Source organism: Ixodes scapularis, unplaced genomic scaffold, assembly GCF_016920785.2.
Source record: "Ixodes scapularis isolate PalLabHiFi unplaced genomic scaffold, ASM1692078v2 PGA_scaffold2__306_contigs__length_199485367, whole genome shotgun sequence".
Classification (NCBI taxonomy): domain Eukaryota; kingdom Metazoa; phylum Arthropoda; class Arachnida; order Ixodida; family Ixodidae; genus Ixodes; species Ixodes scapularis.
The window spans coordinates 22,227,846-22,255,372 of record NW_024609857.1 but is presented as its reverse complement, the minus strand read 5'-3'; the positions used below and the strand labels follow the sequence as shown (position 1 = coordinate 22,255,372).

The window sequence follows — 27,527 nt, the reverse complement described above, 5'->3', positions numbered from 1 at the left end:
CCTCTAAACAACTGTTGGGGTTTTGTTGACCGCACAGCATGCCCATATGCCGTCCATCAAAAAATCAGAAGAAGACCACAAGACGGTGCTCGTCGTGAAGCACCAGGCAGTGATGTGCGCAGACGGCATAATTTGACGGCTGGACAAAACCTACAAAAACCATGGGCATTTTTTTGTTTGTTTAATATTAGAATGCATAAAATTATCACAGTAAATCATATTCAAGCTTTTCTACTGAGCGAAATACCTGTCCAACTGGGCTGAAAGGCATCTAGAAATATTTTAATAAAAAACGTTTACTAGCGACTCCCATTTTACTTCTCAGATGTGCGTGTGAATATTGCATCAAACCAAATTACAGTGTTACTGTTGAATTCAGCATTGTAAGAGTAGCCTATGTTGCGTGGCCTTCTATTGCAAGAAAAGACCGTAGCACAAGTGAGGCAGAAACTAGGCAGGAGCTTAAGCTGAAAAACGCACTTTCATAAACACACAAAAGAAATAAAAAAAAGTGTATAGTCAAGCAAAATGGTTTCATGTCACCCCCCAAGGCAGATACATACACTGCGCTAATACGAACACGAAAAAAATCGCTTTTATTTGCAGTTTATTTCTTTGACAGCTATTGAAAAAGCTAAAAAATTTGTCGCTCAGATTAGGGCCCCAAACGAGCGCTTTATTCCACACCAATAGGCAAATGTCAGTCCCCTCGAATTTAAGGTGAAAAATGAAAACAGGATATTCAATGCTCCCGCTAACAGTGTCGCGCAGTGTACATAAACACCAAGGCACCATATCACAAACCGAAGCATACGAAGAAGAAAAGACTTATTTCATTGGGGGAAAAAAGTAGAGATATAAATGGAGTACTCGCTTTCGCTAATTTTTCACTGTCTTGCTGCCTGAAGTAACCAAACAAAAATATCTGTTCGTTTGGCCGACTGCTTTAGTCTTTGGTCTTTAACCTTTAATTTTTGGCTCTGGAGAGCCGCGGCACCGCGGAAAGGAAGCCGCCCGTACCACCGAGGCCCGCGGTATGGTGTACTAGAAGACTGGGCAGTGTAGCGAGCGCCGGCGGAGGGCGGGCTCTTTCAGCGATGACCGGATCGGTGGCCGCGAGAGGGCGCAACGTGTAGTAGGCGTGCTGTCGGAGTGCGGAGCGCAGGCGGCGGTAGCGCTTGGCTGGCTTGGCGTTCTGCACGGGTTCGATTGCTTCGTATTGTTTGGCTAAATCTTTACGGTATTCTTTAGTTCTGCTGTTTCACATATTATTTATCGCACTAATTCGTTGCCAAATGCTTTGCCCGAGACGTGCATCTTCGGGCAGGACACCACAGTACACATCGCGACACCGACATTTACTTCGAAAGAGTATTAGCGAGGACGAACTTTTATCACCTGCATTATAGACCCGAATGAGCTTTTTCCCCAGCAATTAGAACTTTGCTGAGATCCTTTGATTTCTCATAGAAAAACCATCGATCGCTTGTTCGCGCTAGCAATGTTGCGTTATGAATAGCTGCGGGAAATCCATCCCCCAGGGCAACGTTCGGGAAGTCTCTTGAAAGAGACGTCCCAAACGTGTGTAATCCTCTGGGTAACATAGGATAAGCATGCTGATGGCATGATACTTAAACAAATGTGTGCTTTTGTGACCCTATAATTTCGCTGTCACTGTAGTTTATGATCAATAAAATCCGTGGTTGAAGCAAAATGGGTCTTACAAAACGGACTATATCGTCTACTTCTGTAGGCTGCGTGGAGATGCCACCGTCGACTCTCGCAACTACTTCCACGGGCTTTCGAAGGAATTTCCAGCACTAGCCTTTATCGTATTTGCTGTTACTACGTAGGGTCTTCAAACAGGACTGTGCGAATAGTTAGAAAAATGTATCCACTCACCAGCTCTGGTAGTAACCACAGTGGATAAATTCTTATTTATCCACTGAGCACCAGCTATATTGATGTGTGTGGGCACCAGGGCACACAGATAAAATTTTAATCATGCACTGGGCGCCAGCGCACAGATGAGATTACACCCATGGATTCCGGAGGCGATGGTACTTGCTTTTCCCAAGAGCTCGGGAGAGGGGGGCTCCCGAGCTCCCCCGTAGTCGGCGCCTATGGCGTTTTGTACCTCTACATTCTCCAACATGAGGTCATGATCTTGATGAGCTTCGACATCTTCAGGATAAAGGACTCAGTATCTTCCGCTGGGCCATTAGACCCTTCAATTTTCTTGCGGTAAAAAAAGAGGCCTCTTAGCACCTCCTCATTGAAGAGACGGAGTGCTGGGCCAACCCTCATCTTTTTAAAACCGTTAGGAGAGAGAGAGAGGAAAAAAAATAATTTGCTGATGTGAGGCTATAACCTTTAACGTCACATTTTCACAGTCACTTCTCCAAGCCTTTCTAATGCAGTCAGCGTGCACAGGACCCTTCGGTGTGTCCAAACCAGTGTCTATAAAACCGATTTAGCAAATGGCCACTTTAAAGTGCAAAAAGTCCGAAAAAAAAAAAATGTAGAGGACGACTGTCATGACTGCCTGCATTACCTGAAGCAGAGCAGGGCCGTACCCAGAAAAAAATTTCGGGGGGCGGGGGGGGGGGGGTTTCGGGGACAACGGCGGCCATTTTGTCATATTTTCGCCTATGAATCATGTGCATCGGTGGCATATAATGGAGAGTTATAGCAAACCGAAGAACCGGTCCCGGTTTGGTACCCGGTAGCCGACCGGTGCCGCTGCGCGTGCGCAGAGGTGGAGATTAAAATCGGCTGGCTGCAAGTGCACCGACCAGGGCCGTACCCAGAAAAAAATTTCGGGGGGGGGTTCGGGGGGCATTGAGAATATAAGAGTCGTTGCGAATTAAAGGGGCGCTTTCGGAAAAACAAGGGGGGAGTGCACCCCCGTAGAGGGGTGTAGGGAAATCACTGCCCCGACACAAAACACGTCCCGTCTCTCTTATCCCGCCGTTTTTCCGTCATTGCACGCGTTGTCTACATCCCACTGAACGGCACCGATCACAATCCATTTCACTCAAGCATTAAAAAAAAAAAAAACTGCAGTAAAACAAGGCGACGACGCGAACCACGCGATCACAGGCAGTACGACCACGCGGCAATCCGAGCGGGAAGGAGCACGCCTGTTACCCGCAGCGCCCCCTGGCGTCCTTGCGCTCCGTCATCGCTGCGCCGACCTCCTCCCTCCGTTGCTTCTCGGCGCGGACGACACACTGCCCAGTTCTAGTACACCATACCCGCGGTGCCGCGTCTAGGGAACATGGTAATGTGATGAGTATATACGTGCAAGATGACGACGAGTCGACGACATGGGTTGTTGGTATTGGGGAGAGTGGCAGTCCGATTCGCAGAAGTCCAGACTTCGTGGAGGCGGGTTGGGCGGGTGAGCAGCGAGCTATGAGGATCTTGCACGCCGTTCGATCAGTGCATGAAGGAGCACCAGGAACATAATGGCGCTATTGCTCACTGGGGTCAACTGGGGTCAAAGAATCATGATCCAAGGAGGTAGTCCAGCCGAAGTAGAAGCTGCCGCCTCCCGGGAACCGAGGCCCAGGGCTCAGATTGAGACACCGCCGTCGCCCGGTGTGTCATCCTCTTAACGTCGTCGTCGTCATCTCGCAAAGAAAAATCGAGCCCGCTGGCTTAGACAAGGCAGCAACTCCGTGAAAGGATTGCGGCTAGCGATTTCTCGAAGCAGCCAGAGGTTCTTGACCACCGTGAAACGTTTTCTGGGGGACGCCTTTTCAAACAAAATCTGCGCAGCTTCTTAGTGCAGCGAGGTTCATAACGGTCAAGCGCGCTCCCAAGCATGATTTCAAATAGCGAGCATTCACCTTTCCAGAAAAGCACCATCTAGTGAACCTTTACTGAGAGTGGAACGTACTGACGCTACACGCTCAAATCCCAGAGCGGGTCGCGCATGCGCGATGGCGACTCCGCTTTCCATAGAGCGGAGCGGGAAACCGAAAACGGTCTACTAAAACTCTCTATTTTAACCCTGGAGAGTAGGGAGGGCAACGATCTCCTCCAAAACCAACTCCGAGCCACATAATTCTTTTCTCGGCACAGGGCGAAATTCGAAAATGAAAGCCAGGAACGCGACGAGCACAGGCTGCACGTGCTGCACGTCGACAACACACACCAGTGCGGACACCGCCGAGTCAGCCGAGTCGCCGAGCGCCCGACCAACGTTGCACGCCATGTTTTTTTTTGTGTTTTTTTTGTCAAAAAAAGGAACAAAACAAATATAAACCACTGTGACGTTACGGATGTCAAAATAACTTATTCTAACGTCTGTGACATCAGTGGCCACGCCCTATGTACTTCGAATCGGTGACCAACGTTGCCATGCTGTGACGTTATGACTTGCGGAGGTCATAATATTTTTCCGAGCGAGTTTATAGCCAACATCAAGGCGCTTACCCTTCAATTTTGGTAGAAATATTCGTTCCAAATACTGAAAGGTGTAGCCATTATAGAAATGTAACTTACAAGCTTTAGAAGCAGCAGTTTTGGTTTTACATGCAGACAAACTCAACGTGTAATCCAATCCAAGCCAAGATATCTTGCTGCGCGCGCGAAGACAATCTGGCAGATCGGGCCATCGGGCAGTCATTGTCGTGTCGTCGTCGTAAACGTCATGACCGCGAAAATGGCACGAGCTGCGGATAGCCACGAACGCCTTGCAGCCTTGCTAAGTGAAATGCTCAACGACAAGGTGACCCGACGAGAAGTCGAAGCCCCGACGAGCGAATTTATGACGAAAGTCTTCTACGGCGTTTTCAAGGAGGCGGGCCTGAACGAGACCGCCTTCGAAATGTCCCAATTCCTCGTGCCGGCACACGTGAGCAGCTTCGTGCCAACATTACACCTCAACAAACTGATGCAGGTGGTCTTTACGAAGCTGGGCGTCCCCGACTTCGGCCTATCCGACATCAGCGACCCGGAGCCGAAGCGCAGTCGTAAGCTGCTCTCGATACTCTGCAACTTCTGGGTGCGACTGGGTCGGCAGTGGAACATGTGGTCAGACATCGAGGTGGGCCTCGCCGCCGCGAAAACTGACCGCGAAGCCAAAAGAGCCCAGCTGGACGCGGTCAAGGCCAAGGTCAACCAGCTGTCCCAGCATCCCGGCATCAACCCGGAGAGGCTGGCGGCAGCGCAAGGGGAGCTCGCGGCCGAAAACAAGGCGCTGGCGACCAAGGAGCCAAAGCAGGCGGTTGTGATGAACGACTATAAGAACTTAAAAAGTGCCAAATGCCAGGTGACCGAGCAGCTGAAGAAAAGGTTTGTTTTCGTCGCTCCTATCTATTCAGTTGACGAGTACTGACACGAGAATGCCGAGTTCTGGTTCGCATGATTAGTGGCTAAGCCGCTAGACCCAAAAGCTGCCTGCCTTTGTTTCCACTACACTCGTCGAACGCGTCCGAATGCGAAAGGCAAATGGCGGACGCCGGCGTTCCGCGTTCTAAAGCGTTTAATGAGTGCAGTGGAGCCTGCTTGAGGTCTCCCCACTAGTCCTTCCAACCGGAGCTCTGGCTACCTCAGTTATTCGGCGTATTGTCCCATTTCCTATTTTCCACCAACATACAGTGCCTAAGGGACCTTCACAATGCCTCCTTTCAAGCATTTTTTAAAAAAAATGAACTGTTGGGTAAACACGGCACAAACATAATAATAATCTTAATTCAATGCTGAGGGGTTGTGACAACAAAGAAGGGTCATTCGCCCATGTCTGAGGCCTGCAGCGACGCGTAATGAGGCAATTTTTCTCGTGTATGTTTGCGGCTTTCCGTGCCAATACTGCATGAGAATGTCGCTTTGATATGACCTTTTGTACAAATTCATGCAAGCAGGCAAGTGACCAACCTAAATGGCAGTCGTTCAGTTGCTCTTCTGTTTTAGTCAAGTTTTAAATCGTGGCATATGAGAATTGCTCCTTTGATCACCTCAAAATCCGGTTTCGATTTGTTTCAGTTTCAATGGTGTGAACATAAGAATTGACCAGTACAAAGTGGCGACCCACAAGTCCCTCGGTTAAATATCTGCCAACAAAAGCCTTTAGAGCCAAGTTTTTTGTGGTAAGAGAGTGGTGTAGCACAATGACATATTGAACATTCAGGCCTCGGTATGTCCTCGGCTTGTGGTAGTATCTTCTTTCTTCCTTCACCAGGCTCAAGAAGGCTGCCATTAGTTTGGCGCAGATGTCATACATAGATGGATGGATGGATGGATGCTAACGACTGTACCCTTTATAACGGGCGGTAGCTTGCGCCACCTACCCGCGGTGACGATTGGGATTCTCATAAGTTGCCATAGTGAACTTCGAAAAGGGTCTGTGATCTCGCGGTCTGCCACACCCTGTGCATTCTCTGCAGTGAGGTGGAGGTCCTCGACCTGAGGCCTGCAGTGCACGACGTCCAAGCCAGAATCTGCCATTCGCCAGAGCGGCAGCGATGGTGCTTGGCTGAGGAAGCGGAGACAGCGTCTCAGCTGCAGGAGGAGCATTGTCATCTGCAAACCAGGGTAGAGGAGTTGCGCCGCAAGATGCAGAAGGCTCCGAGAGAGCGAGAGGCCTCGACCAAACTCAAGACCCAGCTGCACTCCAGCCTGGCCGTTGCGCAGCGTCTGGAGTCATTGGTGCAGGACAAGGACAACGCGTCTGCGCGCAGGTCCGTCCCGTACTCCGTCTTTTTTTATAGCCCTCCGTCGCACCGCACTTGGTGTCCTAAAACCGCCGTGGCGGCCTGGGCGGTTGTCTTGCGACGAGTTTGCTGCGACTTGTAACGTCGGAGGTGTGTGAGACTCGTAACGTCGGAGTTCGGTGAGACTCGTAACGTCCTTGGGAACATCCGGAGCTTGCTTAAAAAGTGCTCTTCTCTATCCGTGTTGTTTTGAGGTTGGTTCACATATTGATTGTGCTGCACTCGCTTCCAGCCAGCTGCGACCAGAGGACGTACTGGCGCTTCCATTTTGCCTAGTATATATTTTCTGCCCTGCCGCAGCGCAACTGCCCCCCGTAATCTCGTGGCTAAATAAATGTTTCCCTCATGCTCGTACAATCTAATTTTTTTTATGCATCATTCACTTACCGTGGTCACGAAATAATTCTGACAATGTTAGAGGCAACCATTGCTCGTATGTAATGCATAGATTTGATCTCGCAAAAACTGCAAAACCTTGTCTGTGGACTAGACGTGCTCCGGAGCCGCCTCGGTGGCTCCGAGGCAAGAGCGCCGGCCTATGGATCCCCAGGTGGCGGGTTCGAATCCCGACCGAGGTGCCCGCAATCTGACGGAAACTTATTGCGGAGAAGGCGCCGTGTAACCGAGCTTTCGGTTGCACGTCAAAAGATCCCCAGGTGGTCGAAATTAATCCTCAGTCCTTCGCTGGGGCGTGCCAGATGCCCGTTTTAGGTTTGGCACGTAAAACCCCCAAATTTGACTTTTTTAGACATGCTCCGGGGCTGCCTGACAGATGGTGTTCGTGTGCCCTCGTCGTAAGCAGTTGCGAGAGATCGCGCAACACGCTAAACACATATGTGTAAATAAGCCTTTAAGCATAATTCTATATCAGTAATAACTAACCAAATATTAATTTTGTTTTGTTTTCTTTAGGGGAGCATTTTAAAGGCAGGTCTACGCTTTTGTATTCTCTGCTTTGTTTTATCGAGGGGAAAGTTCCACGGGCTTTCCGAAAAGAGGAGGAGTGCGCATGCGCAGCCTTGGGTGCAGCTCGAGGCGCGTGAGCACACGTGTTCCCATACCTTTGACTGCATTGCCACAGAATGTCGTCCCCGATTATAGCAGAATCCGAGAAAGTTGTCCCCTCTCCAACTGCTTGAGTTATGATCTCGTCCTCGTACCTTTGGTAACACTGCCCGTAACTGTAATTATTGACAAAGTGACAGCGGCGGGAAGAAGCTGTTCTTGCCCCGATTTGCCCGTGCTTTTGAACGCAGGAAGAGTGCGGAGGACAAATACCACCGCCTGCTGAAGGAGAGGGAGGCAGTGGCCGAAAAGAAAAGCCAGCTGAACGGCCAGACAGCGTTCCAGCACCAGGCCATGCAGTCCCAGCTCAGTTTCAAGAAGGAGCAGTTGGTCCAAGCGAAGCAGCGCCTCGAGGAGCTCCATCTCGAGCGCCAAGAGGTGGTCTGCTCCAAGGATTCCGAGGTCTGGCACTGCCAGCTGGCCGCCATTTTATAGTAGGCAAGGAGGTTATAATGGGCAGGAGGTGGCGTAACGTCACGGAAGTGGGCGTGGACAAAAAGTGTCCCCACAGTCTTTAGGCCAACAGGAAAAGAGTTCCATGTGCTCTGCTTTTTGTGCCAAAATAGGCAACGCTCATGCCTCCCCTCCCTCCTCAATATGTGACACGTTTCCTCTTTGTCAAGTTGAGAGCCGAAGAGAAAACCTCTGCTGTATCCTGCGCAACAAAGGCTGCTTGCACTTGGCACCATGCAACATACGGCAGTTTGCTCTTGGATGTTCCATTCTGGTTGTGAACTGCAAAGGGTGCATTTTTCACTCTTCCTACGAAATTCGCACGAGTGTGCAGGTTGCTTTGCCATATTTGGGCATCTTCTTCTGCGGGCCCCCAAATCCTATATTACTAATTTTAGGCGAAATCAGATGAATGCAATGCCCCTTCGTGTCGGTTTGCACTGGAGAAACCCGCGTCTCGTTTCGTGCACATCCTAATGTTTGCTGCCTTGGTACGACTGTGATCGGACAGCATAAAGGTTTCTGTTGCACGGTGTCCCTCTGCTTGTGCATGGGACGCCTCAAAAATAATTTACGGAATATTTTTCGCCACAAAAACAAACATATTGCCGTTTTCGGCCTTTGCCCAAATATGGCACTAGCAGTCCGGACCCAGGCGCCAGAGCTCCAGAACTATCTTTTTTAATGGTTGTAAGCAATTTTCTGAAATTGGCAGTGGGTAAATGGCAGCTATGTGGGGATGAACGCCGTCATTTCCCAAGAAAGGGCCCTTTTTTTCCACTTAAAAAACCCCTGAAAAGAAACTTTTTTTTTTTTTTTTTTTAAACAATCTGGTTGAGACTTGCGTGTCAAAAAATAAATTTTGAGCGAAAAAAATAATTTTTAGAGCAATATTGACGGCGAGAGGTTTATTTGAAATTCTGCACGCGAAGTTCACGATGTCTCCGGTCATTCCGGAATGACTATTTCGGTCGCGAAGCCAATCCACATCTCCTCCGCGCACCCGAAATACAGAGAGAGAATTGGACAGAACTTCAGCTTGGGCGAGTTGGTGATTCATGATACTGCTTCACAGCGCACAAGATCAGACACACTTAAAATTAAAAGTAATTTCACGCATACACAGGAAGAACACTCACGCTGCTGATCTTGTGCGCTGTGAAGCAGTAACAGAGAGAGAAAACAAGTAGAAACGAGGTGACTGCCAACTAAATCGTTCGGGCCACTAGCGCTACAGTTGGGCAAAGTCTGAGTGTTCGGCGATGCACAGTTTATTTCCCGGGTGAAAAAAAAAAAACCTGTAAATTTTTTGGGGGGACATGCCGTGTTTGTCTCCTTGCATGCTGTGTTTTACACTGTCCGATCTCTGCTCAGGTGGCAGGCTTGGATGCTGAAATCCGTCAAGTCCAGGACGAAGCGAAAAAGGTTCGGCAGTCCTTGGCGGACAAAGTGGCCGAGACGAGACTGAACTCGCAGCGAGTCTTTGCGAGACACGAGGCCATGCTCAAAATGGCCGAGAAGGTGTTCTTTCCCGAGGACGAAGAACCCTCCAAAGATGCGGAGGGTGCATCTAATCTGTAACAACCGTGCCCGCACCCTTTTTTTTTTTGCTTTGTATTTTTTTAAATGAAGTCTTAGTGTTCGTCATTTATGTAGTCTTTCTAAAACAAGTCGAGTCTCCTGGCACGCTTCGCCTGAGCGGGCTCGCTCCTATGCGGCGGTGCCACCTTGGTTGGCGCTGGCCCATTGAGGAGGTTTTGAGAGCAAGTGGGAAATTCACTCTTGTTTCGTGCTTATCAAGGGCAGTATGACACAAAAGCGAAATTCTTCCTTGCTCTCGAGACCCTCGCAGCCAGCCTGCGCTGATAATAGCGGAGTTGCCACATGGAAGCGTGCCCGCTTCGGCCCCACATGCCGTGGGCTCTGGACTTTTGAAAAAGACTACCTTTGCTAGCTTTGGTTCAGTGAAACTTCACAATCTGAAAGCTATGGCCAGAGCAAGCCACTAGTGTTGTATTGCAGCATGCGACGATGGATTCGTGGAGTGCCTTCTGGTGGAGCGCTCTACGCCAACAGTTCTGAAACTTGTAATTTTTTTAAGCATGTCCGCATTGCTGAGTGTCTGCCTTCTGAACAGAATGCAGTGCATTAATAGATATTTAACAACACAAAGGTTGCATGGTGTGAGTATTAACATTTTACTAGGCATAATGCAAGTTTTATCGTTGTGAAAGCTCACTGCCTTGCTCTGCAATTGCCCAGTACAAGTAGGTGACTACACAAAAAACTGTCCCAAGATTTTAATTTTTACCATACTTTTTTCTTATTTCCTAATTTTGAAGTCAAAAATAATTGTTGCTTTCTTTCATTTTGTTTAGTCTTCTTTTTCATTTTGTATATATATGTCCTTGCACTTCTGCTTTATCTTCCTTTTACTCTTCACTAAGTATCAGTTATGAGTCGGCGCCTGTCCGTGTCCGTGTATTCTACTTGTCCTTGTCTTTAGCGCTACTTTTAAATTTGTAATGTATAACCAACTAGCCCATCACATGATCCTTGTCCCACGAAGTGTTACTTTTTTTTTTTTCATGTAATTCAGAGGTTTGTTGGTACTAGAGGCATATTGCTGGAGTCTGAGGCCCCCTTAGGGTTTAGTTCACCACCAGTTATCCCAAACTCTGCCAAGTTCTGGCTTGAACGCTTCCAATGCTGCATCGTGCACGTGGTGATGAATGCATATATTTAATGTTGGTGTGCATGCCGTTTCAGTTTCATAAAAGCATGTAACAAGTGTAGCCATATTCCTAAATCACTTCTAAAGCATTGGATCCTCCTCTGGTTTTAGTTTGTATTGCTTATTAAACCAGAATACTTATTTCTCTCTCTAAATACTGGAATGTACCTGTAATGATTTATTATAACTCTGGCTCTTGATGTGCTACTTATGCGTTTTATATCTTTGCATGTTAGGTTTATTTTTCATCTGTTTTATGGAAAAGCTTCTGTGCACCAATGTCAAAACCACTATGGTGTTTTTGGGGATGCCAGCAACATCAAAGGCTGGATTGACCGAGGAAATTTGAGAACTTTGGGAATGCGAAGCCTCTGGGTTCCTAGGTAGAGGTTTGAGAAATTGTGCATTGGGGTTAAAAGGCTTGTATGGTGATGGAAGCAACATTTTACTTGGAGCAGTCATGTGTTTTTTTTGGAGCAAATCCTAATGTGTGTTAGCACATCACTTTAAAATTAAATTATTGCGCTGCTAAAAGGGCCAATCTTCGATAATAATGCAGGGTTGAGCATTGATATACAAATGTTTTACTTGCTACCTTTTCTAATTATACAAATAGTCATGAAAAGCATGTGACACACAACTGTATTTTAGAATGCTCAGGTCAAGGTTTACAATAGAAATTAAGAAAAATAAAGATTGAAAATAAATTATAGCAAAATACTTCACGCTTCTCCCACTCCCTCTTTTATGTGCATAGTTGATGTTGCCTATCAATATCATTTATGTAAAATCAATAAACATATGTGGAAGGGATCGGTGGCAGAGTGGGCTAGTGCACACCAGCTTGGAGCACGTGGAGAAAAACCTCATACTGCAGAATCCGGGGAACTTTGGTTCCATCCCCACCCCGCCCATTTCTATCTGGATGATCATCGTACTGGCTGACCCCAGGCTAGAGTCAACTGCTCAGTGGAAACTACCTTGTTTACTTGTTCAAATATAAGTGCATTTCTTGTTTCCTTTTTTTTGTTGGCACTGTTCTTTGAAATTAAGTCAACCTACAATCAAGAAAAAAAAGTGATTTGTAATAGTACAGCGCATAATTTCTGAGCCCATCGTGCTAACCCACAGGTGTTAGGCCGCACAAGTCACTTCCCCCAGCGCACCAATGCAATGCAGAGAAGTTTGATGCATGCGTGCCTGTGCAAGGTGGTGAAGGTTGATGGGAGCAGCGATTGTGTCAAGGTGTAGAGGCATGTGGCGGAGATGATGATTGAGAGATCTCATCGGGAGTACGAGACCTTGGTTTTGTCTTAGAGCTACCGCTATACCACCATTTTATTAATTTGAAAGTGATAGCTTCAAGGAGCTTGTGTCGCAGAAGTGTCGTTGGCGTGGATTGGAAAAATCCTGATTGGTCGATAGGGTCAACATCCCAGCCACACGAACTGTATTACCAGTAAAGGAGGCTGGTGACATGTCTAGGGTCGACAATCATTGCCCCATTTCCCTACTGTATGCTCGTTAGAAAGTGAGATAGTTATACAGACATGGGTCTGTTTACTCGTTACAAGCAGCACCATGGAACACAATTTTTTTTAGAAAGTTGCTCAGTACAAATTAGTTTCTGTACACTTGAATACACGGTGCCATTTCTTCTTTCTTGGAAGCAGGTGAATATTATTTATTTGGATTTATAACAAGCTTTTGATAAGATCAACCACAATCTGCTTTTGTAAAAACCTTTATTGTAAGGTGTAGCATTGCCACATTTAAAATTGTTTAATAACTCTAGAAACTCGCAAGATGAGGACGGCAGGGAAAAGCTTCAGTTGCCCTCGCTCCAACATGAGCTTCCTACCTTTGGCAATGCTTCAAGCCCGGGCATTTGTAAGACACGCCCAGACGTTCTCATTCTGTTACGGACCATATCTAACATATCATGTTCAGGCTTTTATGCGATCTTGCGAGCCTCCAGAATGCACGCGCAGACAGAGCATGAGAAAAGGTGACAAGTGCTTACTGGAGGCTGGGTGCCAAGAGATGCCAGATGCCCTGCATTTCTCATCTTGTCAGCGACTATTAGCACTGAGATGTCCTGGTGACATCTTTTTTTGTTCACAGCATCAGAGGCAGTTTGATACTTCAGCACAGGCACGTAGCCAGGGATTTGTTTCAGGGGGGGGGGGGGCCGATAAAATGCTGTATGAAGGGGAGGGGGGAGAGGAGGTCCCAGCAAAATGGAAGATTTTATTTTGCGAGGAAGGGGGGGGGGCATGCCCCCCCCCCCCCCCCCCCCCCTTCCACCTTGGCTACACGCCTGCTTCAGCACCATGTTCCAGGTGAGAAAAAAAAAAAAAAAACCTTTCATGCAAGGCTCGTCAAAATATTGGGTGCTGGAAAATATTGGCCATCCACATTCAGTCCTTATTGAGAACTCTACTCTATGTTCATGTCCTGCGGCCGCATTGAAAAACACTGCAAAAGAGCGCAAGCATGCACCTGACCTTGCCACACCAGTCTGCTCCTGCACAATAAATTCTGCTTGCTATGGTCACCAAATGTCAATAGATGCACATGCCAATGCAGCGACTGAAGCCAGCTACCGGCACTCCATCTTCCAAATGTAGTCCCCTACCAGTGCAACAGTAGCTTGGGCTCCAAGCTAGGCAATCCCCCCCTGCAGATGGTTTTGTGGCATCCCTTCAATTTATTTCTAAAATTCTATGGATTTTTTCACCCTCCGTCGCATGGGTGTTACCATCTTGAAATCACGTGACATAGCCTCCATAAGGTGGCTTCAAATCGTCGTGCCTCTCTCCCCTTCGCGAACGCAATGTATTAGTTTTTTCGTCGCGTTTTACCGCAATTTTACAGCGAAGCTGTATTTCACTCGGTAAGTTTTCTTTTGTGTCTGTCAACACACCAGTAGTGGACAGAAAAGCATTGTGCGCTCCTTGTCTTCTATCGTGTAGTTTTGACGCTTGTAGTTTTCAATAAGAAAACCACAAGTGTCAAAACCACATGTTCGATAAGGCGTGCACAAACAATGCGAAACACATAGTGCTCCCTGCATGCGTCTCTCGGTAAAAACTGTGGTTTCATAAGCTGCCGTGGCAACGACGCCATACAAAGTCTTTCACATAGACCCTTTAGCTGTTTACAACAAGAACTGCTGCTTGCATCCCAAGCGACTTCCGATCGCTCAGTCTTTGCAAGTCTCTTGAGCTTGCTTATGCCACCAGTGCTAGAAAGAATAAATGCTACACGGAGAACAAAGTTGGAGATTTAATGAGGGCATTTGGCTGCACAATTTAATGTCTTGGAGGAGGCAAGTTGGTTTACAAAATATTCGAAACATATTAACATACTGTAAAGGACTTAAATTTCGCAAACCGCCTACATTTCGTGCAAAATAGGTCACGCGAACGATTCCGGTAAAACGTAAACACATTGGAATCTATGATGAGATTCCACCATGTCACGAAAATTAGAACCCTCGAATTATTCCAAAACTTCAGCTTTAACCTGAATTGCGAGATATTGAGCCCGCGAAAAATAAGTCGTTTACAATATCTCCCATTTCTTCGTTGTTTTTTTTTGGCGTTCTTTCTGTGAATCGGAAGTTCGCTGGGACGTCAAACTGGAGCACCGCCTGGTGGCATTTGCAAAGAAAATGGTCTTTACAAGAAAATGGTCTTTACAAGAAAATGTTTTGGTACAGTGCATTTACTTTTGCTTTGTCAATCATTTGGTATAGTGCAGTGGGCAATGGTTGCAGGTGACACCACAGCTTTGCTGGCCAACTATCTTTACAGCATGAATTTTTTTATTTTGTCTTATACTTACTACCGAACTGCATGCCATCATTATGTGCGCAACTTCTGCACATTATTTTATATATGCACCGTCGAGGAAAGGAATTTGCTTATGTGTTAGTGGTGCAATAAGAAGCACAAGGTATATTTACACATTTACGATCTTAAAGAAGACTGCAAATATAGACAATGTAAGTAGTCACTGTGTGTTTCTTGAAAGCATCAAGCTCTGCCTTCATAACAAATCCAAAAGTTGCTTTTGATTATATGGAGGAATCATGATTGTAGTAAAAACATTTGCTTGATCTATTTATGAATTTAAATAAACTACCGTGAAATTCCAAGAGATGCCCCACCCTCGAAAGATAGCCCACCCCTATTTTTAGCTTGATTTGCTATTTTTTTTTAAAAACCGAAAGATACCCCCAGACTCCTAATAATAGTAGTATTGGGGTCAATGATGACCTCGGCGTAAATACGGCCAGTTAGCTATGGCGGAATATAAGCGAACGTTGCTAACTGTGGGAAGTACAGTTATCTTTGCTTCGTTGCCCTTCGCCACCATAACAAGCTTGAAAGGAACATGACCTAAAAATAGTAATGTTTTAAAATTTTCTTCATTGTACACCGAAAGTTAGGCCACTCCATATTTTCACCTGATTTGCTCTTGATAGGTGGGTTATCTCTTGGGACTTTACGGTATACAAATAATTTATTTAGACACACAGGGTTGGCTCCTGGGGTGAAAAACGTGTCAAAGAAAACTTGAGTGCCTCACAAAAGTGCCCGAGGCACATAATATGTGACGCTGAAAAGAGACTGTCATCATGTGGTCAAGGCATTTAGTGATTCTTCAAACAATTGTTTTTCTTTTAAGTCTCTAACCTCCTGAAGAAGGTTAGTCTGGCCGGTACATAATGCAAAACAATTTCAAAGGCTTTGTTAAGCAGGGCTTCTCGCAGTTTATTAATAGGGCAAAGATTAGTCTCAATATCCCTGCCAAGAAGTAAAAACAACATGTAACTAACACTTTCGACATAGCCATTTAACACAAACTGTCACTGTCAAAATCTAGGTCTCATTGGCATCCAGGGCTCACTAGCACAGTTAGTCCTGGGCTGCTGGCACGCAAGGCATGTGGCATCGTGGCAAGCTCGGCTGGCGTGGGTGGGTTACAGCAGAGCCGTGTATACAGAGAGTTTGATCAATGGGAGGTGTGGGCAGAGCCAGGGCGTGTACCAGACGCAGAAAGTGGGCTAGGCATGCTCGCTTGGGCAACCAGAAGCCTAAAATCCTTTAGCGGTGGTAGCGAGAAACTGTTTTGGTCCAAGGTATATGTTGGTATAAGGTCTTAAAGGGACACTGACACCCCCCCAAAAATTTTTTTTAATTTTTTGCCAGGCGCTTCATTATGGTGTCGGAGGACTACCCAATTAATACTTTGCAACAGAGTAGCGTATTTTTTTAATAAAGCCAAAAGACGCAACTGCTCGAAACCGAAACCGAAACACGACGGAGGTCGGTGAAGTGGAGAGAAGAGAGTGAGTGGCGGAAGTCACGTGGCTACACCCGACCGTGCGTTTTTTTTTTTGTTTGTTTTTTTCTCCTCTCCGGTAGCAGACGACACGACATGCGGCGTGCGGGAACTGCTCGCCGCGCGATTCTTTCGCAGTTATGTTTGTTCCGCTCGTTGTTCTGTACTCCAAGATGAGTTGTTTTGTACATTGAGGAGTTGGAGATGAGTAGTGAGTGCCCGTGGTGAATTCACCCGTGGTGAATACACCCAAGATGTTGCCAAGAAGAGCTGGCTAACATGTCCTGCATCCGAAAAAAAGTGGCATTGTGCGACAGAGTTTCCGAAAGATCAACGGGATCGGGACCAATGGTTTCTGCAATTCCTGTAGAAAATATACGGACACCTCGAAAGCGGACGCTACCTGATTTATATGCTCCTTGCATTTTGTGGAAAGTGATTACATTGAGTTCGCAGGTGTCAAAACGGAAATCCCATACCATTTAATTCAGCGAAGTATCGTCGACAACATTTCTTTATTTTCTTGTTTGTTTCTTCAGTGATGATTGTAAAAAAAAAAAAAAAAAAAAAAATGTAAACATCGGAAAATGTTTGAAAAAAAAAAAAAAAAGAGTTGCACGGGGGATTTTTTTTGTTTGTTTCTTCTGTGATGATTGTAAAAAAAAAAAAAAAAAAAGTAAACATTGGAAAATGATTGAAAAAAAAAAAAAAAGAGTAGCACGGGGGGATCGAACCCGAACCAACCGACTGTGAACCGGACGTCTTTCCCACTGAGCTACAGGGGCATCTCTTTTGTGGTGGATCTTTTTCCTTAGTAATAATTCAGCCGGTAAACTGTAAGTTGGAAAGTTTGCTGTCGATTTTTCTCTAGCAAAAGCACTGCCGGGTCGAAGTCGGGAAGCACCACGCTTTGGGGACATTCGCACCTAGTAAAGAAATCGTACGCGTGCATATTCAACTCGAAGTAGACACGTCGTGCTTGACGTTTGCGCGAGCGATGTCTTCAGCCACGAGAAGGGAATTCGTTTGATCAGTCCCAAATTTCTTTTTTAACGGTAGACAGAATTCGCCGGTACCGCGAACGACAGTTCTGAAATAGAGGTCCCACGCCCGTCGTCCGCCGCCATCGCCGTCCCCGCGGGTCCCACGATACGCGAAACGACGAACGCACAGAATGCTTCCAATTGTCTGTGGAACTTTTTTTTTTTTTTTAATCAACGTATTTACAGCTTTTTAGAAGCCACAAAAAATGGGTTTCATAATTTTTTCTATTTTTAATATCGAGTGTGTGCCTTCAGTGACCCACGACTTTGATTAAATTTGGTGGTCGCATCGATACCTTAGAAAACGGCCCGTGACCGCGGAAAAGAGAGTGAGCGAGACTCGAATTCTTGATCGGCGGTTTTCGGGCGGAAAGAAACCGAAATTCGAGCCGTAAATTCTGTTCTGGGTAGTTGAGCTCTCATATGTCACGTACAACTAAAAACCTCGGCGAGCATAAATACCCTGTCAGTGTCCCTTTAATAAGCACGTAAGAATGAAGTGTAGTACCCTTTATGGTTCAAAATAGGGTGCACGTGATGTTTCGATCATGATCATGCAGAAAGATGTAAGAAATGAATGCGCCACTCAACTCTGTTTTGCTCGGACAGAGTGTGACCGCTCGGACGGCAGATTCCCGGCCCTCGGCGCTTGGCGTGTGGATTATGTCGATCGTTTCGCTGGTCACACTCTTCCAACATGATTGAAACATCACGTGCACTATATTTTTAGTCACCGAGAGTTACTCCGACACACTTGTAAGGTTTGTTTCTCGCGACCACCGCCAGGGTATTATTTTCGGCTTATGGTTGGCCACATTCGAATTTCTGAAGATGCCCTGGAACACGCCCAGCCCACTTTCGGCCAATGGCGCCTCCTCATTTGTCTCCTTTACTTCCCAACGAATGGCCAAACTCTCTACATATACGGCTTTGGGTTACAGGCGCAGTCCTCTCGTCAAGTGAACAGGGTCAGTTCTGGTTGTTGCCCCAACCTCCAGCCACCGCCAGAAAAGTCAAGTGTCGTGCTTTTGTCTGCAATCAAATCTCGGCCCAAGATCACAGGCACCACAATTTCACAGTGCTGATTCTGTTCCTGTTAAGCTGCATTTGCGGCATCCGGGCTCCTCCAGGTGAGGATGCTGTGCCAGAGGGTAATTGTAAGCGTGTACACATATTGAGGCTTACCTCTTTCGCTTTTGGGGGTTTAAAGCAAAGTCTCCTGTAAGAGAGATAATGGCCCCACCACCCAAAAGCATAATGGCACACCGATGGGATCAGTGTCACTGCCTCACTGCTCCCAGGGACAGTAACGGCCATAGGTCACTTGCTGTTTGGGTTCAGCGTCTCTGCTGGTTTCTTTGGCCATTCGTCGCCACGGCGTTCCACCTTTGCTTGTTTGTAGGTTCTGCCAGTCACTGCTTTTGAAGATGGTCAGGCTGCTCACACTCGTGGCAGTGGACAGACGACAGGTGCCTGCCTAGGTTCTCACGTACCAAGGTTTCCTTTGGACCGCCTCGCATCTGAAGTTGCTCTCTGCAGTGAGTGCAGATAACAAAGAAGCCATCAGGTCGATGAGAGCACTAGGAGACGCAAGGCAACGCACAACACTTGAGCAATGAAAGGGAAGTCGGCGGCTGAATTCACTGAACCGCATGTGCTAAAAGTGCGAGCTAGTGCAATTGCTTAAGATCACGTGGTACGAGCGCTCCTGCAGTGGGTGCTCCAGACATGGCAATGAAGGCTACTCGCTCACCGCTTGCACGGCCTTCGCAGCTATTCTATGCAAGTGTGATAATCGGTTGTATTACACACAGCTACAGCTCCAGAAAAGTGTGTACAAAAAATTACTGCGGCTGGGCTCTGTCGCCTCTGGTACACGTAATCTTCATTTGCAGCAGGAGTGACGTTAAAGCAAGGGTGCAGGCAAGCTGGTTGAATATAACAATTTTAACCCTGGAGAGTGGGGACAAGCAGGACAACACGACACAGATCTCCAAACCAACACCGAGCGACATAATTCTTTTCTCACGTCGCGCACAGCTCTAAAATCACGACTATTAGTCCTAAACGAACTGTCAACAATGGTACTTAACCTTTTCACAGATTGATCTATAAAGGCTGACCTTTCATTGTCAGATGAGATTTTGTGTGCTACCTCATGAATATTTGCTAACATGTCTATTCTTAAGGGTTTTGCGTTCAAACAAAACTTGGGGCTTTTTTCTAATACACGTGAACCCGAGGCAGACAAGGGTACATCAAAAGGATCATAAATCTGACTCCTTTCGAAATCCGGTGCGTTAAGAAAGGTTCTAATGAGGCTGCTCGCTGAAGATGTAGAACGAAGGTCTGAAGGTTGCGTACTTTAGCTCTGCGAAACTTTTAACAGTTGGGTTCTTTTCGACAGCCAAAGGCGATGATAGGAGTCTCGTTTCAGTCGATACCAAGCCTTGAGGTTCAGCGAGGAGGTGAAGTTCTCTCCGTGGACAGCAACCCACAGCTTAGTTGACGCTTCATGAACGAACTGAAGTTGATCACACTTGAGGATTCTTCTCTTAAAACGCAACTGAAGGTTTGCAGAAGTCAGATATCTGAAGTTAGAACCTCCACCACATTGTTTCCGTAGCGCAAGGCTGAAGTAGCGTCCGACTCCAAGTCCGCAGCACGATGACCAAGCTGACATAAAGGTCTCTCGGATTCATTAGGGAAAGAACAGAAGTAGATATTGGGCCAATGTCTGCCTTAGGTAGAAGTAATGAAGTTAAAGCAAGGATGCAGGCGAGAGGTGACTACAGACATTTTAACCCTGGAGAGTAGGGAGGGCAACACGACACAGGGGTGCTATGTTGCGCTTTTTGCACTCCCAGGAAACTTGGAAGAGTGAAGTGACGTCAACGACACAGCAAATGCAGATTGGATGTTGACAGAAGAAAACAAAATCAACACCCAATCTGCGTTTGCTGTGTCGTTGACGTCACTTCCCTCTCCCTAGTCTCCTGGGAGCATGGAGAATAGAAGGGTAGGAGAGGGCATGACGTCGGCCGCGTAGCCTCCACAAGCCATGCTCCCTTGACGCCTCGCCTCTTTCTCATTTTTTTCCTTACTCTCCTCACTTACCATGCCAACGTGACCACATCACGTGACCGTAGCTAGACTTCGTCTTGCTGTGGGGTACTAGAATACACCACAGTCTAGCCTTCGATCTGATAAAACCTACCGGACGGAGCGCGCGCGAGCCTGGAAGGAGTACTTCTACAATCAACCGTCCATCTCACACGTGACATGTCACGCGCACCAATCACCAGACAGATCTGCGGTCACGCTGGGCACAAACTACTGGGTGAAACAAGGAGACGGTAGGCTCTTTAAACCGACCGAAAAATTCGGTTTCTTAACCTATCGCGCTACGACTTTGTGCAGCGTTGCCCACAGATGGTGCATTTTTTTTTGTAAAATTTGCAAAGAGCGAACTTACCTGAGAAAAAAGTAAAGAAAGAAAAAGGCTTAGCTCCTATGGAAACGCAGCGACGCCACCGGTCTGCAATCAACACGGCGCCGTTTTGCACGGTAGACAAGAGATGGCGCAACGAACGCCGCCAACGAACGAGCATACGGGCACCGAGAGCCGGCCGAGGTATTCCTCAAAGGCTCTTTAGCAGACGATCTTCTCGACTCAAAAGCGGCGCGCGTTCCGCAGGCGGCGACAGTCGCAGAAACAAAAAAAACAGGCGCGGTAACAACAAGGAACTGCAGTTCCTTGTCTGCTAATTACGCCGGCTCTCGGCGTCGTCTGCTCGTTCGTTGGCGGCAGTTGGCGTCGCGACCGCTTGCGCCATCTCTTGTCTACCGTGCAAAACGGCGCCGTGTTGATTGCAGACCGGTGGCGTCGCTGCGTTTCCATAGGAGCTAAGCCTTTTTCTTTCTTTACTTTTTCCTCAGGTAAGTCCGCTCTTTGCAAATTTTACGAAAAAAATGCACCATGTGTGGGCAACGCTGCACAAAGTCGTAGCGCAATAGGTTAAGAAACCGAATTTTCCGGTCGATCTAAAGAGCCTACCGTCTCCTTGTTTCACCCGGTAGTTTAAACTTTTTATGACTAGGCTTCACCAATATCGCAACGTGCCCCCTCCTAGTACTTTTTGCACTCCCAGGGGAGTGCAAAAAGCGCAACATAGCCCCCCAGATCTCCTCCAAAACCAACTCCGAGCCACATAATTTTTTTCTCGGCACTGGGCGAAATTCGAAAATGAAAGCCGCTTATAGCCGATTCACACGACGGACCAAATCGCGATATTCGTCCGCGGACCGTGTACCACGTGACCGGCACGTCACCGATTCCTGCGATCCGCGCCTCCTCCGCGGAGGCGCGGACTGATAAAGTCGAGCGCCTTTTTCACTCGCGGACGTTTGGCGGCAGACTGACTTGGAAAGCATTCAGTCTGGCAACGGTACATGGTTTTCTTGGTATTTTGCTTCTGGTCGTTCAAAACAAAAATGGCGCGTCGTTGCGTTTTGTGCGTTTGTTGGTTCATTTTGTCGTACGATTCTTGGTTCCACGCTTGAGAGAAACGCCAGAAACTTTGTCCGGCTGACGCGACGCAGGTTCCGGTGCTCCTCCGGGTCCGTGTCAAGAAGCTCCCGTCGAAACTCGTCTAGCACGCCGCGATAATTATTTCACGTCCAATCAGGATTTCACCGAGCAAGCCCTCTCTTGTGCATGTGGTGTGCAGCGTGCTTGAGTGTTGTGCACGAGCGCGGAGTGTGTGAAGGCATCTCCAAACGCCTCTCCGCGAGCCCAGAAGTTCGTCGCGTCTACGCCGAAGCTTTCTCGGGCAGGATCATGCCTGTGTCACTGTCATGCTTTGGGTTAGTAAAGTTAGTGGCGCTTCGCGCGAAGCCTGTCCGGGTGTTTTGTTCTCGATCTGTACGTAGCAGCGGCGTACGATTCTTTATCGCGGTAGCAACCGTCGATTTTTCTCTTGGACAACGGTGCTACTGTGCGATGTTGGAGTTTCGCGGCACTGTGGGGTGCGAACAGGTTCAGTCCGTCCTCACTGGCGTCTGCTCGTCGTCTCCCTCGTGTGGATGCGCTTGGGAGACGGACGAACCGCGGACATGTCGTCACGTGATCAATCCGTCCGCGGATCAGTCCGTCGTGCGAATCGGCTATTACCACTGATCTCTATGGCTATTACCCACTGATGTTCCTGAGAACGCGACGAGCACAGGCTGCACGTCGACAACACACACCAGTGCGGACACCGCCGAGTCGCCGAGCGCCCGACCAACGTTGCACGCTATTTTTTTTTTTGTCAAAAAAAAACAAACAAAACAAATACAAACCACTGTGACGTCACGGATGTCAAAATAACTTATTCTAACGTCTGTGACATCAGTGGCCACGCCCTCTGTACTTCAAATCGGTGGCCAACGTTGCCATGCTGTGACGTCATGACTTGCGGAGGTCATAATATTTTTTCGACCGAGTTTGTAGCCAACATCAAGGCGCTTACCCTTCAATTTTGGTAGAAATATTCGTTCCAAATACTGAAAGGTGTAGCCATTATAGAAATGTAACTTACAAGCTTTAGAAGCAGCAGTTTTGGTTTTACATGCAGACAAATTCAACGTGTAATCCAATCCAAGCCAAGGTATCTTGCTGCGCGCGCGAAGACAATCGGGCCGATCGGGCCATCGGGCAGTCATTGTCGTGTCGTCGTCGTAAACGTCATGACCGCGAAAATGGCACGAGCTGCGGATAGCCACGAACGCCTTGCAGCCTTGCTAAGTGAAATGCTCAACGACAAGGTGACCCGACGAGAAGTCGAAACCCCGACGAGCGAATTTATGACGAAAGTCTTCTACGGCGTTTTCAAGGAGGCGGGCCTAAACGAGACCGCCTTCGAAATGTCCCAGTTCCTCGTGCCGGCACACGTGAGCAGCTTCGTGCCAACACTACACCTCAACAAACTGATGCAGGTGGTCTTTACGAAGCTGGGCGTCCCCGACTTCGGCCTATCCGACATCAGCGTCCCGTCGCCGAAGCGCAGTCGTAAGCTGCTCTCGATACTCTGCAACTTCTGGGTGCGACTGGGTCGGCAGTGGAACATGTGGTCAGACATCGAGGTGGGCCTCGCCGCCGCGAAAACTGACCGCGAAGCCAAAAGAGCCGAGCTGGACGCGGTCAAGGCCAAGGTCAACCAGCTGTCCCAGCATCCCGGCATCAACCCGAAGAGGCTGGCGGCAGCTCAAGGAGAGCTCGCGGCCGAAAACAAGGCGCTGGCGACCAAAGAGCCAAAGCAGCTGGTTGTGATGAACGACTACAAGAACTTAAAAAGTGCCAAATGCCAGGTGACCGAGCAGCTGAAGAAAAGGTTTGTTTTCGTCGCTCCTATCTATTCAGTTGACGAGTACTGACACGAGAATGCCGAGTTCTGGTTCGCATGATTAGTGGCTAAGCCGCTAGACCCAAAAGCTGCCTGCCTTTGTTTCCACTACACTCGTCGAACGCGTCCGAATGCGAAAGACAAATGGCGGACGCCGGCGTTCCGCGTTCTAAAGCGTTTAATGAGTGCAGTGGAGCCTGCTTGAGGTCTCCCCACTAGTCATTCCAACCGGAGCTCTGGCTACCTCAGTTATTCGGCGCATTGTCCCATTTCCTATTTTCCACCAACATACAGTGCCTAAGGGACCTTCACAGTGCCTCCTTTCAAGCATTTTTAAAAAAAATGAACTGTTGGGTAAACACGGCACAAACATACTAATAATCTTAATTCAATGCTGAGGGGTTGTGACAACAAAGAAGGGTCATTCGCCCATGTCTGAGGCCTGCAGCGACGCGTAATGAGGCAATTTTTCTCGTGTATGTTTGCGGCTTTCCGTGCCAATACTGCATGAGAATGTCGCTTTGATTGGACCTTTTGTACAAATTCATGCAAGCAAGCAAGTGATTAACCTAAATGGCCGTCGTTCAGTTGCTCTTCTGTTTTAGTCAAGTTTTAAGTCGTGGCAGATGAGAATTGCTCCTTTGATCACCTCAAAATCCTGTTTCAATTTGTTTCAGTTTCAATGGTGTGAACATAAGAATTGACCAGTACAAAGTGGCGACCCACAAGTCCCTCGGTTAAATATCTGCCAACAAAAGCTTTTAGAGCCAAGTTTTGTGTGGTTAGTGGGTGGTGTAGCACAATGACATATTGAACATTCAGGCCTCGTATGTCCTCGGCTTGTGGTAGTATCTTCTTTCTTCCTTCACCAGGCTCAAGAAGGCTGCCATTAGTTTGGCGCAGATGTCATACATAGATGGATGGATGGATGCTAACGACTGTACCCTTTATAACGGGCGGTAGCTTGCGCCACCTACCCGCGGTGACGATTGGGATCAAAGTTGCCATAGTGAACTTCGAAAAGGGTCTGTGGTCTCGCGGTCTGCCACACCCAGTGCATTCTCTGCAGTGAGGTGGAGGTCCTCGACCTGAGGTCTGTAGTGCACGACGTCCGAGCCAGAATCTGCCATTCGCCAGAGCGGCAGCGACGGTGCTTGGCTGAGGAAGCGGAGACAGCGTCTCAGCTGCAGGAGGAGCATCGTCATCTGCAAACCAGGGTAGAGGAGTTGCGCTGCAAGATGCAGAAGGCTCCGAGAGAGCGAGAGGCCTTGACCAAACTCAAGACCCAGGTGCACTCCAGCCTGGCCGTTGCGCAGCGTCTGGAGTCGTTGGTGCAGGACAAGGACAACGCGTCTGCGCACAGGTCCGTCCCGTACTCCGTCTTTTTTTATAGCCCTCCATCGCACCGCCTAAAACCGCAGTGGCAACCTGGGCGGTTGTCTTGTGACAAGTTTGCTGCGACTTGTAACGTCGGAGTTCGGTGAGACTCGTAACGTCCTTGGGAACATCCGGAGCTTGCTTAAAAAGTGCTCTTCTCTATCCGTGTTGTTTTGAGGTTGGTTCACATATTGATTGTGCTGCACTCGCTTCCAGCCAGCTGCGACCAGAGGACGTACTGGCGCTTCCATTTTGCCTAGTATATATTTTCTGCCCTGCCGCAGCGCAACTGCCCCCCGTAATCTCGTGGCTAAATGAATGTTTCCCTCATGCTCGTACAATCTAATTTTTTTTATGCATCATTCACTTACCGTGGTCACGAAATAATTCTGACAATGTTAGAGGCAACCATTGCTCGTATGTAATGCATAGATTTGATCTCGCAAAAACTGCAAAACCTTGTCTGTGGACTAGACGTGCTCCGGAGCCGCCTCGGTGGCTCCGAGGCAAGAGCGCCGGCCTATGGATCCCCAGGTGGCGGGTTCGAATCCCGACCGAGGTGCCCGCAATCTGACGGAAACTTATTGCGGAGAAGGCGCCGTGTAACCGAGCTTTCGGTTGCACGTCAAAAGATCCCCAGGTGGTCGAAATTAATCCTCAGTCCTTCGCTGGGGCGTGCCAGATGCCCGTTTTAGGTTTGGCACGTAAAACCCCCAAATTTGACTTTTCTAGACGTGCTCCGGGGCTGCCTGACAGATGGTGTTCGTGTGCCCTCGTCGTAAGCAGTTGCGAGAGATCGCGCAACACGCTAAACACATATGTGTAAATAAGCCTTTAAGCATAATTCTATATCAGTAATAGCTAACCAAATATTAATTTTGTTTTGTTTTCTTTAGGGGAGCATTTTAAAGGCAGGTCTACGCTTTTGTATTCTCTGCTTTGTTTTATCGAGGGGAAAGTTCCACGGGCTTTCCGAAAAGAGGAGGAGTGCGCATGCGCAGCCTTGGGTGCAGCTCGAGGCGCGTGAGCACACGTGTTCCCATACCTTTGACTGCATTGCCACAGAATGTCGTCCCCGATTATAGCAGAATCCGAGAAAGTTGTCCCCTCTCCAACTGCTTGAGTTATGATCTCGTCCTCGTACCTTTGGTAACACTGCCCGTAACTGTAATTATTGACAAAGTGACAGCGGCGGGAAGAAGCTGTTCTTGCCCCGATTTGCCCGTGCTTTTGAACGCAGGAAGAGTGCGGAGGACAAATACCACCGCCTGCTGAAGGAGAGGGAGGCAGTGGCCGAAAAGAAAAGCCAGCTGAACGGCCAGACAGCGTTAAAGCACCAGTCCATGCAGTCCCAGCTCAGTTTCAAGAAGGAGCAGTTGGCCCAAGCGAAGCAGCGCCTCGAGGAGCTCAGTCTCGAGCGCCAAGAGGTGGTCTGCTTCAAGGATTCCGAGGTCTGGCACTGCCAGCTGGCCGCCATTCTACAGTAGGCAAGGAGGTTATAATGGGCAGGAGGTGGCGTAACGTCACGGAAGTGGGTGTGGACAAAAAGTGTCCCCACAGTCTTTCGGCCAACAGGAAAATAGTTCCGTGTGCTCTGCTTTTTGTGCCAAAATAGGCAACGCTTATGCTTCCCCTCCCTCCTCAATACGTGACACCTTTCCTCTTTGTCAAGTTGAGAGCCAAAGAGAAAACCTCTGTAGTGTCCTGCGCAACAAAGGCTGCTTGCACTCAGCATCGTGCAACATACGGCAGTTTGCTCTTGGATGTTCCATTCTGGTTGTGAACTGCAAAGGGTGCATTTTTCACTCTTCCTATGAAATTCGCACGAGCGTGCAGGTTGCTTTGCCATATTTGGGCATCTTCTTCTGCGGGCCCCCAAATCCCGTATTACTAATTTTAAGGCGAAATCAGATGAACGCAATCTCCCTTCGTGTCTGTTTGCACCAAAGAAACCTGCATCTCGTTTCGTGCACATCCTACCGTTTGCTGCCTTGGTACGACTGTGGTCGGACAGCATAAAGGTTTCCGTTGCACTGTGTCCCACTGCTTGTGCATGGGATGCGTTAAAAACAATTTACAGAATGTTTTTCGCCACAAAAACAAACATATTGCTGGACGTTCGGCCTTTGCCCAAATGTGGCACTATACTTTGTTTCAGCTTCCGTCATTGCATTATAAAAATGTTGGAAGAGTCAATGATGTGGTCGGTCATTCATGTTATTTTTCCTACACGCACCTCCAGCCTTCGTTTACGTAAAGCCCCAATTGCCCCTTAGCTACAGAAATAATTTGTGCGACAGACTAGGCGGCAGCATTGTGGAAGGAAACTGGCCTGATTATATCTGCCATGTTTAGAGGCTACATTTGATGACAGGTTATGTATTCAGTGGCAAAT

The 27,527-nt window shown here is 47.9% G+C and overlaps 2 protein-coding genes and 1 long non-coding RNA gene across 3 annotated transcripts; 2 read left to right on the top strand and 1 right to left on the bottom strand.

Annotated features, from left to right (window-relative positions):
* Positions 1–4,517: 4,517 nt before the first annotated feature.
* On the top strand, positions 4,518–9,863 carry LOC115315473 (kinetochore protein Nuf2-like). The gene is made up of 4 exons (XM_029974615.4): positions 4,518–5,304; positions 6,396–6,689; positions 7,979–8,189; positions 9,615–9,863. The coding sequence occupies exons 1-4, from the start codon at positions 4,661–4,663 to the stop codon at positions 9,819–9,821; spliced, it is 1,356 nt and encodes a 451-aa protein (XP_029830475.2). The 5' UTR covers positions 4,518–4,660; the 3' UTR covers positions 9,822–9,863.
* A 4,711-nt stretch (positions 9,864–14,574) lies between these two features.
* On the bottom strand, positions 14,575–22,638 carry LOC120842604. Its single transcript, XR_005715962.3, has 3 exons — positions 22,565–22,638; positions 18,555–18,902; positions 14,575–14,629 (listed from the first exon to the last, which is right to left on the bottom strand). It is a non-coding gene; the product is annotated as an uncharacterized LOC120842604 (long non-coding RNA).
* Positions 22,639–23,054: 416 nt separating this feature from the next.
* LOC121832900 (kinetochore protein Nuf2-like) lies at positions 23,055–27,265 on the top strand. Its single transcript, XM_042291771.1, has 3 exons — positions 23,055–23,743; positions 24,825–25,118; positions 26,373–27,265. Exons 1-3 carry the CDS (start codon positions 23,100–23,102, stop codon positions 26,617–26,619), a joined length of 1,185 nt encoding a protein of 394 aa, XP_042147705.1. The 5' UTR covers positions 23,055–23,099; the 3' UTR covers positions 26,620–27,265.
* The last annotated feature ends 262 nt before the right edge of the window (positions 27,266–27,527 follow it).